General features: G+C 44.8%; 1 protein-coding gene across 4 annotated transcripts in view; it reads right to left on the bottom strand.

Annotated features, from left to right (window-relative positions):
* Window positions 1-11,703: 11,703 nt before the first annotated feature.
* ZNF362 (zinc finger protein 362) overlaps window positions 11,704-20,235 on the bottom strand; it is a 37,079-nt gene continuing 28,547 nt past the window's right edge. For all 4 annotated transcript variants that reach the window (XM_074217858.1, XM_074217859.1, XM_074217857.1 and 1 more), the window contains exons 6-8: window positions 15,285-15,363; window positions 14,935-15,093; window positions 11,704-14,452 (exon numbers count right to left, since the gene is read on the bottom strand). In XM_074217858.1, the coding sequence (XP_074073959.1) occupies window positions 14,336-14,452; window positions 14,935-15,093; window positions 15,285-15,363 (355 nt within the window). In that variant the 3' untranslated portion in view covers window positions 11,704-14,335. The remainder of the gene's footprint in view (window positions 14,453-14,934; window positions 15,094-15,284; window positions 15,364-20,235) is intronic.

Consider the following 20,235-nt stretch of genomic DNA (forward strand, 5'->3'; position numbering starts at 1 on the left):
AAACCAAAAAAATGAAAAATTAGAAGAAAATGTGAAATATCTCATTGAAAAGACAACTGATATGGAAAACAGACTTAGGAAAGATAATTTAAAAATTATTGGAATACCTGAAAGTCATGATCAGGAAAAGAGCCTTGACATCATTTTCAAAGAATTACTACAGGAAAATTGCCCTGATATTCTAGAAGCAGAGGGCAAAATAGAAATGGAGAGAATCCACCAATCCCCCAGAGAAAGAGATCCCAAAAAACCAACTCCTAGGAATATTATAGCCAAGTTCCAGAACTTCCAAGTCAAAGAGAAAATATTACAAGCAGCCAGAAGGACACAGTTCAAATATCGTGGAGCTGCAGTCAGGATCACACAGGACTTAGCAGCAGCTACATTGGAAGCTCATAGGGCTTGGAATACAATATACGGGAAGGCAAGAGAGCTTAGAATGCAGCCAAGAATGAACTACCCAGCAAGGCTGAATGTCCTCTTCCAGGGAAAAAGATGGACTTTCAATGAACCAGGGGAATTTCAAAGGTTCCTTTTGGAATGGCCAGAGCTGAACAGAAGGTTTGATCTTCAGATACAGGACTCAGGTGAAGCATGGAGATTGGAGGAGAGGGGGGAAATATGAGGGACTTAATGAGGATGAACTGCATGTATTCCTGCATAGAAAAATGACACTGATAATGCTCATATGAACCTTCTAAGTTAATAGAGCAGGTAGAGAGAGCTTTTATAGTTGAAGCACAGGAGAAAGCTGAATTCGAAGATAAAATATGGTGTAAAAATGGAGTCATCGAAAAAAAAAGGAAATGGAATGGGAGAAAGAAAAAGGAGAGGGGGGAATAGTCCAAGATATTTCACATAAGATTTTTTTTATTACAACAAGCTATTGCAATGATATGGAAGCAGGGAGGCAAGGGGGAATGAGGGAAACTTTGCTCTCATCAGAGATGGCTAGGAGAGGAAACAGCAAATATACTCAATGGGGTATAGACATCTGGAGTAAGAAGGAGGGGGGAGCAGGGGGAAGGGGTGGGGATGTGAATAAAGGAGGAGAGGATGGATCATGGGGGGAGAGTGGCCAGATATAACACATTTTCTTTCTTACTTCTTGCAAGGGGCTGGGAATGGAAGGCCTGCCCAGGACCACAGGGCCAGGTGGATGCTGGGCCTAAGGGGTGGTATGGGGGCTCAGGGCTTCTTGACCCCAGGACCAGGCATCTGTCTGCGGTGCCACTCAGCGACCCTACAGTAGAGTCATACTGAAAGGAGAGAGAAAATAGAGTACATGGTAGTGGAGAAATAAGAAAGGAGGGAGTTGCGATCAGCAATGGCAAGGGTGGAAAAATATGGAAATAACTTTTGTGATGGACTTATCATAAAGAATGAGATCCACCCATGACAGAGTTGTTGGAGTTGGAACAAAGACTCAAGCACATTTTTTGTTATGATTATTTGGGGGGAGGGTGCAGGGCAAGTAGGGCTGGATGGCCTGCCTGGGGCCACATAGTGGGGTAATCTTTGGGTGTCTGGGGCCAGATTTGGACCCGGGTGCTCCTGGCTCAAGGGCCAATGCTCTGTCTGCCACCCAGCCACCCCTACTATTATTACTATTTTATTTTATTTTGGTTTTTTTTCTTTCTTTTTTTTTTTAGTTTTTGCAGGGCAGTGGGGATCGGGTGGCTTGCATGTCACACGGCTGGGTGATTGTTGGGTTTACGAGGCTGGATGTGGACTTGGGTGCTTGTGGCTCCAGGGCTGTTGCTTCGTCCATTGCACCACCTGGCCATACCTACAATTATTACTATTATTATTTTTTTATTTTAATTTTTTTCTCTCCCCTTTACTTTTTTCACCCAAACAAGTCTATCTATATTCATGGGGGTGGTGGGGTATTTTGTTTACTTGTAAACAAGAATATTTTATTAATGTAAAAAAACATTTGTACAAAATGAGAATAAAAAAATAAATTTAAAAATGAAAAAAAAAAGTCTATATTTTTTACTGATTGTATCTTCTGATTCACTTGAAAAAGTAAGCATGCTGGTGGGGATTTGTGATCTATTTACCTTGGGTGGATATGGACTCACACACTATCTTGAACTAAGGATAGTTATTTTGGGGAAACTATGTGTAAGAAGGTGGTACTACAATTGCTACACTCATATTTTGCTTACTCGTGTATAGATATTTGAGGTCATTGAGTTTTATTACTGGGTATCCTGGGTTGTAGTTCCACATTCAATGTAATGAATCACTCAGAACCTAAGGATTCAAAAAATAGTCCTTCTCACTAAAAAATTGGTTCCAGTAACACCAGGGAGAATGATGGGTAAAAGCTACAAGCAAGAAGAAAAAAATCAGTTGGCCAGGAAATCCTTTTGTAGCTGGGGTCTGGAGAGCAAAGTTCTAAAATAGCCTTTTATACTCTTCTTGTCCAAGGAATTCATCATTGATACTTAGATCAATACATCTTGGCTAAAATTAACTTAAAAACACCTCAGACTATCACAACTTGCTTGCTTGCAATAATCTCAGCTAGTTTTTGGTTTGGTTTGGTTCGGTTTGGTTTGGTTTGGTTTGGGGAAAGTGTTAACTCACTTCTCCCTAGTTTCACAACCCTGGATCTCTTCAGACCTTTTCTCCTATGAACTTCTAAATATCTCTGCCTTTAATCTTCTTCCTGCATCGTAGCTGCATCCTAGGATGGCATTAGATTTAGAGATGGAGATAAAGCCAGATAGAGATGAGGATAGAAACAAAGCCAGACAGTGATATAAAGAACCACTCTATGGCTATACTGCCTATATCCATTTCAATAGATAGATGGATGAATGGATAGATAGCTAGATTGCTAGATAACTGAATGGATAGATGGATAGATGGATAGATATATGGAATGGATGGATAGGGATAGATTCACCATAGGCTATAACTTCAATGCACATATATTTATTTATATATATGACAAATTTATATATGTATTTATAATATATCAGTGTATATACAATATATAAATGTGTATTTATGTACGTATGTATGTATGGCAGGATTCTCCCTCCTCTCCTTTTTTAATGTAAAGTACTGATGCTTTGATTTAGGAACCTCTACTCAAATTCATATTTTTATTGACCATTGTACACTCTATTCCTGATCTGGAACATGTCCTGCCTATATTTCTCTATTTCAAGCCATAACCAGACCTAGTTCTCAGACTTTTTTTCCTTTGCTGTTGTTGTTTCTATTTGGATGTCTTTTATTCCTTTTCGCTGGATATCAGCATCATAGTTATTTCCCAAAGTCTTCTTGTCCCTTCACCATATAATTTTCCTTCCTAAGAACAAAAGTCAAAACTGACTGGCTCTGTGACCACCTCATATATCTTTTAAAGTTCACTCAGGTTCCAAAGCCCTTGAACTGTGAGTAACTTTTAACCTCTGCTAGACCTGTTCCCCAAAAGAGGTCAAATAAAGAGATAAAAGACCAATATGCATAAAAATATTCACAGTTGCTTTGTGGTGGCCAGAGGAAGTGTCCATTCATTGGAGAATGAATTTTGGTATATGAATGTGATGGGATACTATCATACTGTAAGAAATGACAAAAGAGATGACATATAAACAATGTACCAGAAAGAAACTATGCCAAGTGCTGAGAATGCACAAACAAATAGTAAGAAAGAAAATCCCTGTCTTCAAGAAGCTTACATTCTAACAGGGGAATAGATAACCCATAAAAGGAAGGTGTGGCAGGAAGAGGGTAGCAGAGGGAGAGAAAGTGACCAATGTGGGGCATAATAGAGAATGAAGCTTGGAGATTAAGGGGCAGAGCTGGGAGAGGAGGGAAGAAGAAGTTTCATTCATGGTTGACCAAGTCATTCCTTAAAATGAAGGTTCTAGGAGGAATTCATCAATCAGAAGTTATTGCCTCAGGGACAAAGGAACCCAAGACGAGAAGGCTCTGAAAGCAGGATGGAGAAAGAAGCCTGGCTTTGTTTTTACATTGTAAAATGTTTATATTGTAAGGACAAATGTTGAAAGACTGTACGTCTAGTCAGACCAATGATCAGCCACAATTCCAGTCACTCAGTAAATGTCCCCCACCTCCTGGCAGAGTGGCCATGGATGGACTCAGGATACAAATATTTTTGGACATGGTCAATATGGGAATTGGTTTTCCTTATGACTGTGCATGTTTGTCACAAGGGTTTTGTTTTTCTTTTTTCGGTGGAGGGGAGATGGGAGGGAAGTGGAGAGAAAAGAAAATAAATGCTTTTTTAATGGAAAACAAATGTGTAATTATTTAAAAATAAATAAATAAAGTGGTTGTTTGCTTCCCAGATTTTCCCATCTCTTTTGAGGCCCCCTGCCCTTGGTCAACAGCATAAGGAAGCAGTGTGTTCTCTCAGCACTGTATTAGATATGGCCTCATGGCTAACCCCATCCACATCACCCGCCAACCTTTCAGCCTGGTGTCTTTAGCAGATTTCATAAGCACAGAATATAGACCTTCATCCAAGTCATTGATAAACATACTGACAGTGTTCTCACCTCTCCCCCCTTTTTTTAAAGGGCCCTATGGATCAGAACCACAAGATCTTGAGCAAAGGTATCTTTACTTGGCTTCCCCATCCTCAGTCCATCACATCTATACTCCAAGTTGGGGTCCAAGATTAGAATTCCCCTACTGAGACCATCAATTTTTTTTAAAAAATAAAGTTTTTATTGATATCTTTTGTGTTTACATCACTTAGATTTCCCCCTCCCAGAAGTCATCCTTATAACAAAGAAATTTTTTTTGAAGAAAAAGAGGAGGGAGGGGAAGAACAGAAAAACCAATCATTTATATATTTTTGGTGTCAAAATGTTTATCAGTGACTTGGATGAAGAGGATTTCAGAGGGTCTATGAATTTGGATAGGAGGGAAAAAAAATCACATTTTCTTTTTTCTTTTTTCCACATTTTATTTTCAATAAAATTGTTTTCCTTCGGAATGTGCTGTTTTATGTTGTGCATTTCCTGTTATTATTCTGAAAGGGGGTCCTTGAAATGGACAAGGTGAAGAGACCCTGACACAAGGTCTTTGGGGTTTCCCAATTCTTCTGCAGATGCTATAGCAGTATTATTAGTCTTGTGTGAAACCTGTGTAGGTTGCTGATTTGACAAATCTCCTCCTTCCTGACTAGGATAAATGTTCCCAAAGACAAAGCAGACTTGTCAGGTCAGTAGAGAACTATCTTAGAACCCTGGACTTAGCACCACAGCTTCTAGCTCTTCTGACTGGTTGACCTCTTTCCTCGTGGGATCTGTGTTATATAACTCCTTGGAATATTAGCTAACATTTCTATAATACTTTGAGGTTTACATATGTTAACTCATTTAATTCTCACAATAACTATGTGAAGTACCAGTATCATCTCCATTTCACAGATGATGAAACTGAGACTCAGTGACTTGTTCACAGGAAGGGGCAGAAAAAGTATCTAAACTGACTCCAAAGTCATAACACATTGATTCTGGTGCCTCCCACTGTCCCCTGCCTCTCTGCCTCTTCAGAGTAATTTATTTCTTTTTGGTTTTTTCCTCTGAAACTTCTCTGCCCTTTCTTTCATGAAATAATGTATTTTTCCTGATAATCTGGAGAATGAAGAAGCAAGCTCCAAGGCCATCTCCTCTAGGAGAGAGGTCCATCAGGATCCACAAGGTTGTTCTGACTTTGGCATGAGGTCTGTCTCCATCTCCATACATGTTGGAAGTGGGATTCTCAGAACTCTGGAATTTCTTCTCTCTCCTGGTTAGCTTCTGTGTTCAACTGCCTATTAAAGATCCCTTGATGCCATGACCCTTTGGTTAAGGACTCAAAGGATGGAGACTCCAAAACAAGGCTGTATTTATGGGTAACAATGGGCTTCTGACCTCCCTTTCAGTGAGTCTCTTAGACCCAGCTGCATGAGGTTAAAGGGCTGCTAAGTCTAGGGCTCAGGGGTCTAACCTAGGACCATTTCTGTAATCCTAGTGCCAAAAAATGAACCTTACTCAAATGATTCATGGGACATCAGACGTGACCACAGGGCCACAGGCATGCAGAGCTGTATAGGGATTGAAACCAGCTGTTCCTTCTCTGCCTTTGTCATTGCATCTCATGTCCCATTCACAATCCAAGCAATTTAGACTTTGATGGTAATGAAATCAATTAGAAATTGTTCTTGGAGCCCTGGGGGAACTCAATCATTCAATCAATCAATCACAAGTATTTATTAAACAATTGACAGGCATTGTGTTAAGTGTTGAGGATATTTAAAAAATGACAACAATAACAATCAATGTTTGCCCTCAAGGAATTTATATTCTAAGTGGATGAGTGGGCAGGGAGAAGACATGTAGCTAGGTAGCACAGTGCAGTCAAGAAGACCTGAGTTAAAATCTATCCTCAGACACTAGCTGTGTGACCTTGGGCAAGTCACTTAAACTCTGTCTCAGTTTCTTCCCCTGTAAAATCAAAAGGATAATAATAGTACCTGCTTTACAGGGTTATTATGAGGATCAAAATAGATAATATTGTGAGCCAGGTGAAAAGTCGGCATTTCATAAGTGTTGGTTCCCTTCTTTCTCCCCCAACCTGCTGCATATTAAATAGATAAAAGCAAGATACATATACCAAGTCTATAGGAATATCACTTTGTCATCTGAGTCAGTTGGGTGGATTGGAGAGGGGAGAGACTTGGGGCAGGGAGATCAGTTAGAACGAAGACTCTTGCACTGGTCCAGGAGAGAGGTGATAGGAGTTTAAACTAATATAGTGGTTATGGGTGGAAGAACGCAAGAAAGAAGCCTTGGAATGTATAAAAGGAATGGCACATATGTGGGAACAATGGCATGTATTGGAGTTGTGCTATGGGGAGGAGAGAGATGATGAAAGCTGTGGTGTGGGACTGGTCTTGCTGCAGAGGTGTTGTGGGTTTGTGGGAGAACCATTATCTTCTCCTTGGGGATCTGTGGTGGCTGTGGGAGCCATTGTGTTCAAGGGTGTTGCAGTTGAAGTTGGAAGTGTGGTGTGGGACAGAACCACAGTGTACGATGAAGCCACTTCATGTATCTGTGGGATGATGAGACCTCTGGTAGAATGGGGAGCCATGATATGTGGGAGAGCCAAGAGATAGGAGAGGAGACAATGTAGAGTGGGGCTGTGGTTTGTGAGGAGTTGTGGAATATTTGGGAGAGCCTTAGGGGAAGGTGGGTGAGTCAAGGTGGGTCTTGGTAAATATGTGTAGAAGGGTGTGTGTGAGCCATGAGGCCAGCCCTTGGTAAATGTGAGGACCAGGCTACATATAATGATGGGAGGTGGAGGTGAAGGAGAGTAGAATCATAGAACCTCAGGATTAAAAGAAACCTAGAAGTCCTTCAGCTCAACCTGAACTTGAAAGAATTCCTTCTGCAACAATAGCCAGGAGATAGTCTTAACCTCTTTTTAAAAACTTCTGATAAAAAAAAAAAGGAACTCATCACTTCCCACAGCTGTAATTATCAATAACAGGAAATTGTTGCTTTAATTCAATGTCCACTTATCCCTCCAAGTTCTGCCCTCTGGAGCCAAGCATGACAAATAGAATCAGCAAGTTGTGGTGGACTGGACACTAGATCTAAAATCAGGAAGATCTGGATTCAAATCTGGCCTCAGATATGCATTATCTTATTGTGAGACCCTGGCCTGAGTTCAAATCCTGATTCAGACACCGACTGTATGACCCTGGACCAATCATTTAACCTCTCTATACAAAATGAGAGAATTAGTGTAGAATGCCATCTAATGTTCATCCAGCTCTAAATCTATAATTTTAAATCTAATTTTTCTTTCAGATGCTAGTGCTTCATTTACTTGAAGGGAACTACCAGATCTCCCCTAAGTCTTTTCTTCCAAAGGCACATCCCCAATTCCTTCAATGGACCCTTGCTGGACTTGACCCTTTTCAAGTCTTTTCACCATCTTGGGTTACCTTGTTCCGGATGTAGGAGCTCAAATAGTTATATGGACGTCATCATGAGTTTGGGAGCCAAGAATTGTATAGGGGAGCCATGGTATAACTAGAAGCTAGAGTTTGTGGGCTTGTCAATAGAAAATATGTGATAGTTGTGATAAGGATGAGAACCAAAAGTATATGAGAATTGTTGTAGGTGCTAGAACCCTATTGTCTGTACTGGGGGGGAGAAGGGAATGGGAATATATGAAAATGTGACCATAGAGAGTGAAATGCTCTAACCCTAACTCCAGTAAGGACTGGAACAGTTGGGAGCTTTGGGGCTGGGGGAGTGAGAGAGGAAATACCAGTCCAGAAGCTAGATTCTAAGTGTGGCAGCAGAATTCTCTTCCCTGGGACTGGTCAAGGAATCCATTCACTTTGCTCAGAAATGTATCAGAGGCAGTCACAAGAGGATGGGGTGCCTACTAGGAACAAAACATCTAAGGCCATGTTCCATCTCCTGGCTTGACCTACGATCCTAGGTCCACCCAAATCCCTAGTCCCAAGACCAATTCTTCCCTCATTTTCACCTCCTTCTTTAGTGAGTTAAGTATAGAGTGGTCCCTCTTTTGTTCACCTAAAAAGGAAGGAGTTCCATACATTAAACTGTTCATTTCCTAGGACTCCTAAGTCCAAGTCCATTCTCTGTCTGCTCTTATAGCCAGCCTGTCAGGATCTGACTGTATTGCTTTCTCATTATGTATTATTTCTGTATCTCTCCCTGTATAAGAAGCACCCTTTTTTGAAAACATTGGGGTCCAAAAACTGGGAGTGTCATATACAGTGGTTGTAGATTTTTTTACTTGCATTTCCTGCTTTTTCACACTTGTCTTTGCACTCATTGTTTTGCATTTGTTACAGGTCTATTAGGTTACATTTTGCCACGTTCTGCCCAGAAACGGCTCAGAAAAGATTTTTGCCCAGGGCTGAATTCAAGTTCCAAGTGATCAGGTTTGCAAAAATGCAAGAAATCTTGCTGCCTAACATCAGCTTGGTCCTCCTCCAGCTGAGAAAACAATCTGAGACTGGAAGAAGAAACCCTAACAGAAACCCCATAACAGAAAAAGGCCATGAGAGGCAAGTCAGCCAAATGGCCCAATGGAGAGAGGGACTTGAAGAGATGGATTTAAGAGCAAAGGGCCATTGGAATTCCTGTGTCTACAAACATGGTTCAGCACGAGGCAAGAAGAATTGTTGATGAAAAAGAAGTGACCAATGTCCCAAGGAAGACACAACTGGTGCTTCAGGTTCATGAAATGGAACGGACTAAGGGTGCGCCCAGACACCAGACTTGTCCAAGGAGTCCTTGTGGTCAGCCAGACTTGAGGCACAGGCAGAGCCTCTCCTAAGACAATGATTCATCATCAAACAATGATGAGGATGAGCTCATGGATGGGAGTTTTGATGGTGTTGAGGAGTTGAATGAGTTTTATGATGAATAAAACTTGAGTTCAATAACTTAATGAAACATATTTTTTCAAATTTCTGGCCCCCAAATTAAATTGCATCATATACATGGGAGCATCTATACTTGGGGATATAATAGTATTTGCCTTCCATTTCTATGTGGAGTAAAGAACAACTGTAGACAACATACATGCACATATGGCTACTAGCATTATGTTCCAAGGTCACATAGCTTTTATTCACTAAAATATAGCAAGTCAGGGGGAAGACAGTTTCACCAATGGGTGGGAGCTCAAAGCTATATAATGAGACAATATATGTCAAATGCTTTGCAAACCTTAAAATGCTATATAAATGTCAACCAATATTATAATTATTATTAACCAGTTGGATCTACAAATCTCCACGTCCCTTGAAAATAAATCAAGGTCAACCCAAAAGAGTGAGGGGCAGAACTGAGTCTGATAATCATAAAGAACATGACAGAATTTATAGTTTGTCCTTTTTTTTTGTTTTTGATTTTGTTTTGCAAAGGTATGGGGTTACACGACTTGCCCAAGGCCACACAGCTAAGTAATTATTAAGTGTCTGAAGCTGGATTTGAACTCAGGTCCTCCTGACTCCAGGGCCATTACTCTATCCACTGCACCACCTAGCTGCCCATTGTCCTTCATTTTTTTGTTTCTTATTTTTTTTATTAAAGATATTACTTGAGTTTTACAATTTTTCCCCCAATCTTACTTCCCCCCCCACAGAAAGTAACCTGTCAGTCTTTATTTTGTTTCCATGTTGTACATTGATCCAAATCGAGTGTGATGAGAGAGAAATCATATCCTTAAGGAAGAGACAAAAAGTATAAGAGGTAACAAGATCAGACAATATGATATGGTTTTTTTTTTCTAAATTAATTTTTCTAAATGAAAAACTTTGTTCAAACTCCACGGCTCTTTATCTGGATACAGATGGTATTCTCCATTGCAGACAGCCCAAAATTGTCCCCCGGTTGTTGCACTGATGGAATGAGCGAGTCCTTCAAGGTTGATCATCACCCCCATGTTGCTGTTAGGTTATACAGTGTTTTTCTGGTTCTGCTCATCTCACTCAGCATCACTTCATGCAAATCTCTCCAGGCTTCCCTGAATTCTCGAGCCTCCTGGTTTCTAATAGAACAATAGTGTTCCATGACATATATATATATATATATATATATATATATATATATATATATATATATATATATATATATATAATATATATCACAGTTTACTAAGCCATTCCCCAATTGAATGTCCTTCACTTTTGAAAAAGACCCTGACATCAGGGTGGTGATGCCATGACAAGCACCTGAATTGGATTTGAGGAGACACCAGTCTCACTTTCTTCTCCAGAACCATCTGGGTCTAGTGGCCAGATATAAATCAGGATGACAGGAGATGGCCCTGGATGTGAGGCAATCTCGGTTAAGTGATTTGCCCAGTGTCACACATCTAGTGTCAAATCTGGGGCTGGATTTAAACTCCTGTCCTCCTGAGTCCAAGGTCAGTGCTCTATCCACTGCATCACCTAGCCTTTAACCCCAGAATGAATAGAGCAAATTGCTAGGTGAGATTGGAGGATGCCCAATTGAGTGGTACCAGTATCATCTGGTGATGAAATGGGTTGGAATAGGTGACCTCTGAGGTCCCTCACAGTCCCTTGGTACCTTCATTCTGTGAGACTACAATGGGTGGGAGTGGGATCAAAATCCCCTGGTTTTATAGGTTCATAGGAATTGGGGGGGGCATCAAATTTTCATTGCAGATGAGGAAACAAGCCCAGAAATTTAGTGGATGAGCCTGAGGCAGAGTTTGACTGTCATTTATGGAGTCTTGAGAATGATGTTGGGGGAGGCTCCTGCTTCTGAGGGCATCAGAATGAACCTTCCAGTCTCAGATTGTTTTCTCAGCTGGAGGACCAAACTGATGTTAGGCCAGGGAGCCTCTTCCTTCCACCTTTCTTCCTTGTAAGAAGGGAATGGGAAATGTCTGTTAACTTGCCCTTTTCTTCCCCTGGCCACTGTAATTAGTCTTTCAGCAAGCATTTTTTTTTGTAAGGCAATGGGTTTAAGTGACTTGCTCAAGGTCACACAGATGTCTGGGGCTGGATTTGAACTCAGGCCCTCCTGACTCCAAGGTTGGTGCTCTCTCCACTGGAACACCTAACTGCCCTTCAGCTAGCATTTATTAAGCCCACAGTAATATGCCAGGCCCACAGATCACACAAGGACACCTGAGCTTCCCAGTCGTAGTACAATTTTATTTTTTCACAACAGAGAAATACAAAGAGCATAGGGCTTTTAATTTTTTCATTAGTTTTTTTCCCACATTTTGCTTTTTAAAAAAATTTTATTTTTAACATAATGCAAACTTTCCCTTCTGAGGTCCCACCTCCTTGGCCCTGCAATGCCAGGTCCTGAAAGTGGACAAAAGAATCAAACATCTGGAACCGTTTTTCTTTCTTAGGGAACTAGATCTAAATTCGGTGGCCTGGAGGTTCCATAGACAAAAGAAAAGGGGGTGTTAACAGGGAGTGTCAGAGCGTATTTACAGGGTCTTAACATGCTGACAAAAGGCTACAATACTGAGTATCATACAACATCAAAGAGTCAGAAACAAGGGAAAAGAACCCAGTGAAAAATACGTGGAACCAAAGGGCATCAAACAGCTGGTCAAACAATGACATTGTTAAGGCTTAAAAAGTGTATAAAAATAACACAGTTAATATTCAGAACGGAACTTAAAAGATACAGAAGATATAGATGAGTTTTTGTCTAGGTTTTTTTTTCCTTTCTGGTGAGGGGGATGTTGGGGCTCCTCCGGGCTCTGTACATGGATCCTATATACATGGGGAGACACGAATGGCTTTCAGATCAGGGTGGGGGTGCTGGGGCTGGCTGCCAGTCCTCTGACTGGCTGCGATCCTCAGTGCCCCTCCACCCCTGAGGGACCCTGCAGGGATGGAGGTTCGGGAATGGGGTGGAGGGGTTTTCTGGCCTGGGCCTTAGCACAGGTGATAAGTGCCATCATTATCAGGCTGAGGAAGAGGTGACTTAGAAAGCTTTTTTCTTGCTTTACACTGGGACAGGTACCATCCAAGGCCTGAGGGCCACTCCACTCCAAACCCCAAGGCAGACCTGTCCCTTTTCACCTGTTAATCCCCAACAGTCCAAGGCCCCTCACAACTATCCTACCAAAGCCTCCTTGGTATTGGGGACTTGAAGGGTCCCCAGGCCTGAATTTCTTCAGTGCCTGTGGGAGACCCAGAAGCAGGCAAAAAGTCCACTCCCAATTTTGCAATATGGCCCATTGGCCATTTGATTGGTAGGCTTTTGGGGACTTGACCTGGCCTGACTACCTATGCCTATCCTGACTTTACCCCAGTGTGGAAGACACACAACCATCCTCTCCAAGATTAGGGCTCCGTTCCCCAGCCTGGAGGGTCCAGTTCTTTCCTGAAGTGGGGAATGGGCATGGCTCTGGGGAAGGTGGACTCTGTGGGTCCCCAATGTAGGAGGAGAGGATGTGTGATTGAACTAGAAGGCTGGGAAGGAGGTCAAGGAGGGTTCAATGTCCTGAATCCAAGAACTGACCTTCTCCACTCCCTCCACCTTCCAGAGTCCATTCTGCCTATTCTCCCCATCCCCCCAGTCAGGTCCTGGTCCCAGTCCTAGCCCAGAGCAGACAGGAATGTTAGGAGAGGTAGAGGAATAGTCTCATCCTAGCCAGCACTGGAGGTAGACGGGGGCACTCTCTTCTGTAGTAACAGGGCCCGGGGGTGGGGGAGTGGGAAGCCAGGGAGCACCATTGGCAGACTAAGGAGAGGTGGGCAAATGGGAGAACGTTCACTGACAGCCCTCCCAAAGCCCCACACCAACGGGGGACCAAGAGTTTTCTCTTGCTCCTCCTCTCTTAGGACAGGGTAGGGAGAGCCTGGTCCTGGAGGTCTGAGGCAAAAGCCCCTCTTAGTTCCTCTCTCTGCCTCCTGCTTCCCATGGAACCTCTGGCAGTCTCTCTGGGGAGGGGCACAATGGAGGAGGACTGTGCTAGGGACTGTCCCATCACACTTTGGGATCAGGGGGAAGATCTGGCCTAGCTAGCCTGGGATATGCACAATGGGGCCAATTCTAGCCCCTTCTCCCCCCCCCCCCCACCAGCTCCAGGCTTCTCCCCTCAGCTTCTGGCTAGACCCTCCTCACCACAGTTCTGGCCTAAACTCCCAAGTCCAAACCATTCAGAGACTACAATTCTCCCTTGGGTCCATGAGGTGCCCTGGGTCCTTTCTGAGAGATCTCTGATCTCCCTTGCTCCCTTTCTTCCCCTCTGCCCAGTGTTCCCCTGGGCATGGCCCAGCAGAAGGGGAGAGGCCCCCACCCTGTGGCTCTCCGTGTCCATCTGTCCAATTTTCCTTTTGATTTTTCCATTTTAGCAGCACCAACTTCTTGGCCAATAAATATTTTTTGTTGTTATTTTTAAAAAGGAAGTAGAAAGAAAAGAAAACAAACAAAAAACCAACCCAATGAAGGGGGGGGTGAACTAAAGACAACCCAACAGAGAGAGGTTCAAAGTGCTCTGAAATCGTCTTTGGATGTCACCAAACTGTCCAGAATCCCCGGTGGCCACTGCCGCTGGCCAGGCTCCTGGGCTGGGGAACTCTTCCAAGCCTTGTGGCAGTTAATTGGACTGAACTGAACCGGAGCTCCTGGGTGGAGCCGGCGGCAGGTGGGCAGAAGCCCCTCGATGCAGTGTGGTTCAGGAGAGCGGCGCGGCCCAGAGCGGGGGAGCTCGGGGTGGGGGGGTTCTGATTGGTTCTGTTTCTGTGCCCCTGCCTGGGAGGCTGGGGGGATGGGGGCACACAGAGCGGAGTGGGGCCCAGGCTTCAGATGAGCGAGATCCGTACAGGAATGCCAGGAGACTCCGTCCTTTGGGGTGAATGGTGGGTGACCAGATGTTCCACCACAGTGTGTTTGGACATGTGCTTCATCAAGTATGTCTCCTGGAGGGGGAGAGAGAGAAGGGGGCTGGGTGTATATTCAGGGGGCCTTTCCCTGGCATCCTGTATGCTATGCACCACCATGTGGCCACCTTCAGAACTGCACCTTTCAGGGTTCCCCACCCTTAAAGACTCCCCAGATCCCCCTTCTCTCCACCCACCAAAACACAGAGCAGTTAACCAGACTTTTGGGGACCTGGAGCAAGCGTCTGGCCGGGGAAGCTTGAGGAGGTTCCACTTGTGTTGTGGCCACCAGAGAAAGAATGATACTGCGGTCAGCACCTGGTGAGTTCTTGCTTTCCTGGACAAAGCCCCAGCAGCCTGGCCCTAGTTCCAGCTCTATATCTTAGCTCTAAGGCCTGGATTAGAGGCTCAGCAGTTACCCCCCAGGATGAGCATTGTACCCCAATCCCCTTCAAAAGAAGGATGCATTTCCCAAAGCAGATGGCTCCTGGTCCAGCCCCCTGCCCCAAGCCCCAGCTCACCGAGGTGTAGGCACGCCCACACATGCTGCAGCAGTAGGCCTTGGCATGTTTGATGGCATGGGCGGAGAGGTGGATCTGCAGGGAGGCGGAGTCTGTGTATGCTCGGTAACAGTTCGGACACTTGTACGGTTTATCTTTATTGTGCTGTCGCTGGTGAGACTGGGGGAGGAGGAGGAAGAGAAAGCATCACAAAGGCCCCAAGGAGATACTTCCCACTTCTACCCATCCCCCAAAGCCCCTGGGACCCATTCCCCAAACCCAGGTTCTGATATCCCCCACCCCAGAACAATGACCTCCAGAGTCCTTCTCTATCTCCCACTCTCCCAGAGAGGCTGGCGGGGGCCACTGACCTGGAGGTTGGAGAGCTGGGTAAAAGCCTTTTCACAGCCAGGATGTGGGCACTTGTAGGGTCTGTCTCCAGTGTGAATTCTGCAAAGGTTCCCAGAGCATGAGTGAGGCTGGGCCCTGGATGGCAGGCTGCTCAAGAGCAGGGCTCTCTAGGCCCAAGACCCCGGGGAGCCAGAAAGCCTAGGTTTTCTGGCTCCAAAATCTTCCTAATAAGGACACAGACTATGGGAGAGGTCCCACTGGATATTACCCCTCCACACCCCCCCCACACACACATCCCAAAGCCCCAAGGGCCAGGAGAGCATGTGGTCTAGAGCCTCCCAGAAAACTAAGGACAAACTCCTGCTCAGCTCATCACCATCCCCACCATCACCTCCATCCTCACCATCGCTTCTTCAGCTTCTCATTGTCCCTCTCTGCCCCTCCCCAACACCCACACTTGAACACACACACACATACACCCAGACACACTCACATACACAGAAAACTCTCACATCGACACTCACACTCACATACCCAGATACTCACATATACATACACATACACACTCACATACCCAGACACATGCACACAAGGACACACACAGCTGTGCCCTGGTCCTCATCAGATCTGTCTCCCTGGCTCCCACGTCCCCTTCAGGGCCCAGCTCCCATCACTCCAAGGCTCCCCAAGGCCTCCAGGCTAAAGTCCTAGCCTAGCCTCGGGTGGCTGGCTGGCCCCCCTTCCACACTTCTTTACTCTCTCTCTGACCTGGAATATACTTCCTCTGTCTACCCAAAGTCAACCTCTTCTTCCAGGTTAAACTCTGGAATTCCTCCCATGACTGCAGTCCCCCCACTGATCTTTCCACTTCTGCAACTCCTGCCTGCCATCTAGCCCATTTTGCCTCTTCCCTGGCTACTTTCTCTGGCCAGACTCTGACTCCAGAGAAGCAGCAGCACTGATCCCTCCCCTTTGAATCCCACACACAGCCAGGCACCTTGAATGGACTGAATGCTAGAGAGAAAGCAAACCCACTGGACTGTCCCTGGACCACTGGCCAATCTGGGGATCAGGAAAATCAAAGGCTGACAAAGCTTCCAACCTCATCTATCAACCATCATGTAAGTTATTCCTCCAGGCTTTGTGCCATCTTAAATGAAGGGCACACCATCCATAACTTCATCCAAGTCACTGAAAAATGTTTGAAGAGGCCAGGATGGAAATTCTGGTGACTGGTACCTTCTGAATGTCCCATACTTGGGCTGTTGCCGCTACGACTCTCTCATTTTCCCAGCCATCTGGTGGCCAAGGGACCTGTGACCTCATGAATGTGGATGTTCCCTCCAAAGACACAGGCTGCCACTCATTTGTGCCTCTGTATCCTGAATGAACGGTTGCATGGTCTCCCGCTACTTCTACTGGCAGTGCGTGGATGGATGGTTGCTGACATGGATACCACCAGAGCCAGGGGCTAGCTGCTGGTTATGCCTGGGATCATCAATAACCTGAGGAATGCTTCTATGCCATCAATGTGGTCACCAAGTGCAGCCCCAGGACCAGCTCCCTTTACTGACTTGTTCCCATGTGACATCCTTTCAAATATTTATGTATGAGCCTGACTAGAGGCAACACAAGTCTTGGGTCCAAATCCCACCTCAGACATATGGGACATATGGGATGTGTGTCCATAGGCTAAATAAACACAATCTCTGAGTTTTTAGACTTTGGAGTGGTCTCTTTGAGTTACTGGAATACCTTTTCAATTCACAAATTCATGGATTCTGTGAAATGATGACCCTAAATGTGGGATCACCAACTTAAGGGGCATCTTAGCCAACCCCACACCCTCACTCTCATTTTACAGCTGAGAAAACAAGGTCTTGAAAGGAATGACTTACCCAAGGTCCCATAGGCAAGAAGTTCCAGCCCAGGATTTGGATACGAGACCCCCAATACCAAATTTCCCCTCTCCTTGAAGGCTTAGCCTCCCCTCCTCATGCTACATTTGTTAAGAGTTTCCTAAAGCAGAGGCCACAGGGCTCCCAATACACCCTAAGCTGGGTGGAAGATGGTGGGATCTCCATTTCTTGCAGACACTTTGCCTCTCCAAATGAAATCCCACCGTCTGTTTTTTTTCTTTTTTTTCAAGGCAATAGGGTTAAGTGGCTTGCCCAAGGCCACACAGCCAGGTAATTAAGTGTCTGAGGCTGGATTTGAACTCAGGTACTCCTGACTCCAGGGCTGGTGCTCTATCCATTGTTCCACCTAGTTGCCCCTCATTGTCTCTTTCAAAGTTAATCCCACTGTGGACAAGAAATCTCTTAAAACCTGTGCTGACCACACAAGTATGGTTTGAATGACTCCTCATTCGTTGTGCCTACTCCTCTATCTAAGGCAGTTGGGTGGTAAGGAGAGAGAGAGAGTGTGTGTGTGTGTTTGTGTGTGTGTAAGGCTTGGGCATCCAGAAGATCCGAGTTAAAATCCTGCTGCACATGCTTATTAGCTGCATGACTTTTTTTCAAACTCAGTTTTCTTCTTTGTAAAATGGGGGTAAGGGGCAGCTAGGTGGTGCAGTGGATAGAGCACCAGCCCTGGAGTCAGGAGTACCTGAGCTCAAATCCAACCTCAGACACTTAATAATTACCTGGCTGTGTGGCCTTGGGCAAGTCACTTAACCCCACTGCCTTGCAAAAACTAAAACAAAATAAAACAATAGTAAAATGGGGGTGATAACAACAAACATCCCTTTGTAAAGGGCTTTACACATCTTAAAGCACTACAGAAGGACTAGCCAGGACTGTGATTTTTATGAACCCATGTGTATGACTTTCACTCCTGTTAAATTTCATCTTCTTAGAGGCGTGTTAGCTGCTCCTCTCAGCTTTAGGTAACACACAGAGATGATGAGCTTACCATCTCTTGCTTTCTTTTAAATCACTGAAAAACTACTTAACAGCTGGAGACAGAGTTGAATGTTTTGGTGAACATGCTTTCCACTGTCTTCCTGGAGAAAGGAGTTCTCAGATGACCCTAAACGACCCTGAGTCAGTGATTCCCCCAATCTGTGATCCCACGTTTAGGGTCATCATTTCAAAGAATCAGTGAATTTGTGAATTGCAAAGAGGTTCCATTAATTCATAGGGAGAGCACGTCAAAGACTCACAGGCCGTATGTCTGAGGTGGGATTTGAACCCAAGGGGCTATAAGTTAGAGCAACAGTTCCTACCTTTTCAACATCAAAAGACCTCTCAGACCCCTGGTCCTGACTGATACCAGATTGTTTTCAAATTGCATATTTTGAGGATTCTCCCTGAGATCAAAATATTTTGTAAGCTTGTAGATTGGAGGACTCCTTGCTGGGGCCCCCCAGAGAAGGACGCCAAGGCTTATTCTTTCTCCACTATTGAAAATAGCACCCATACTGTGGTGGAAAAAAAAAATTCATAGCCTGAGAACCTGAGTTCAAGTCCCGTCTTTATTCCTCACTCACTGTGTACCACCAAAGACTACCTGCGTCTGTGTCCCTTAAAGCTCTAGATCTATAAGACTCTCATCCTTTCCAAGCCCCCACAAGCCCTCTGGTGGTATATATACTTCAATCATAAGGAAGTCTTTGGATAGAATAGTTTAATTTAGTTAAGACATCTGTGTTGCAAAGGAAGGGGGAAGTCTGGCCCTAAAGGCAGGAGGCCTAGGGTCTTATCCTGATAACCTTACACAAATCCTTTCCCCTGTCTGGGCCTCAGTTTCCCTATCTATTTACAAAAAGGGCTGGACTAGATGAGGGGGGCACAGCCTGGTCTCTGGAAGCTCAGGGGGAGGGTAAGCTACTAGAAGGGCAGATTAGGCAGTAAGAGCAGGTGAGGAGAGTGAAGGAGGCAAGAGACTCATTGTCCTGCCCTGCTAAGGGTACCAGATACAACTGAGGGGGGGACGACTGTATCTCATGAGGAAAAGAAAGGCAACCAGTGGTGCAGTGGTTAGTATGGGGTTTGAAGTTAGGAAGACCTGAATTCAAATCTGCCCTCTGATACTAAGCAATCTAATCCTGGGCAAGTCATTTATCTTCTGTCTGTCTCAGTTTCCTTATCTGTTAAGTGGCCATAACAAAAATATCCAGCTCCCAGGATGGGTCAACAAGATGAAATTTGTAGTGGTTAGCACAGCCTTAGCATAGTAAGGTCAATACAAATGTTAGTTATTAGTATTGAGGGCTGGGGGAGGGTGATTGGGGGAGTTTTAATTCCCTCACTCCCCCTACCAGAACTGACCTAGGTGAGCCTTGGCTTCTCAGACATGATGACCAATGGGAATGATGGCTGGGAGGTCTGAGGCTCACCCCAGGTATTGTGGGCACTGGGCTGCAGCAGCCTGGGCAAAGGAAGAGGCGGTGGGATCCCAACCTAAGTGTATGAGGCTATCCCAACATAACAGTGTGGGAGAAAAAGCACTGGGTGTGGACTCAGGAAAAATCCAAATTCAATAGGGAAAGGGACTGGACCTGTAATTTCATTGATAGAAAACATTGCAGAGTGAGCAAACTCCCTCTGCCAATGTGTGTCAACACCTCTGCTACTAGCAGTCTTGGAGAGCTGCCTCATCTGGGGAGTTGTGCCATGCTACCTCTCACCACCTGTCAAATCCAACTTCCCTGCGTCTCAATTTTCTCACCACTAGAATGGGGTAAAGACACTGCAGTCACTGACTCCAAGGGAAGGGGAGAGGCTCAAATCAGATAGCAAGTATGGAAGCACTACAGAAATGAATGCTAGTATTACGATGGGGCTGGGAATAGGAGGCAGCCCTAGAGACCAGAAAGCCCATCTTCCTTTACTCCCCAGAGCCTTCTCCAGGACCCCACTAATCCTCCAATAGGAGACACAAGCTCAGGGACTACTTCATCTCACCCTGAAGTCAGGACTGGGCATCCCGGATGAGCCTGATCTCCCTCTACCCCTGAGGCTGGCTGGG

Source organism: Macrotis lagotis, chromosome 1 (assembly GCF_037893015.1).
Source record: "Macrotis lagotis isolate mMagLag1 chromosome 1, bilby.v1.9.chrom.fasta, whole genome shotgun sequence".
Taxonomy (NCBI): domain Eukaryota; kingdom Metazoa; phylum Chordata; class Mammalia; order Peramelemorphia; family Peramelidae; genus Macrotis; species Macrotis lagotis.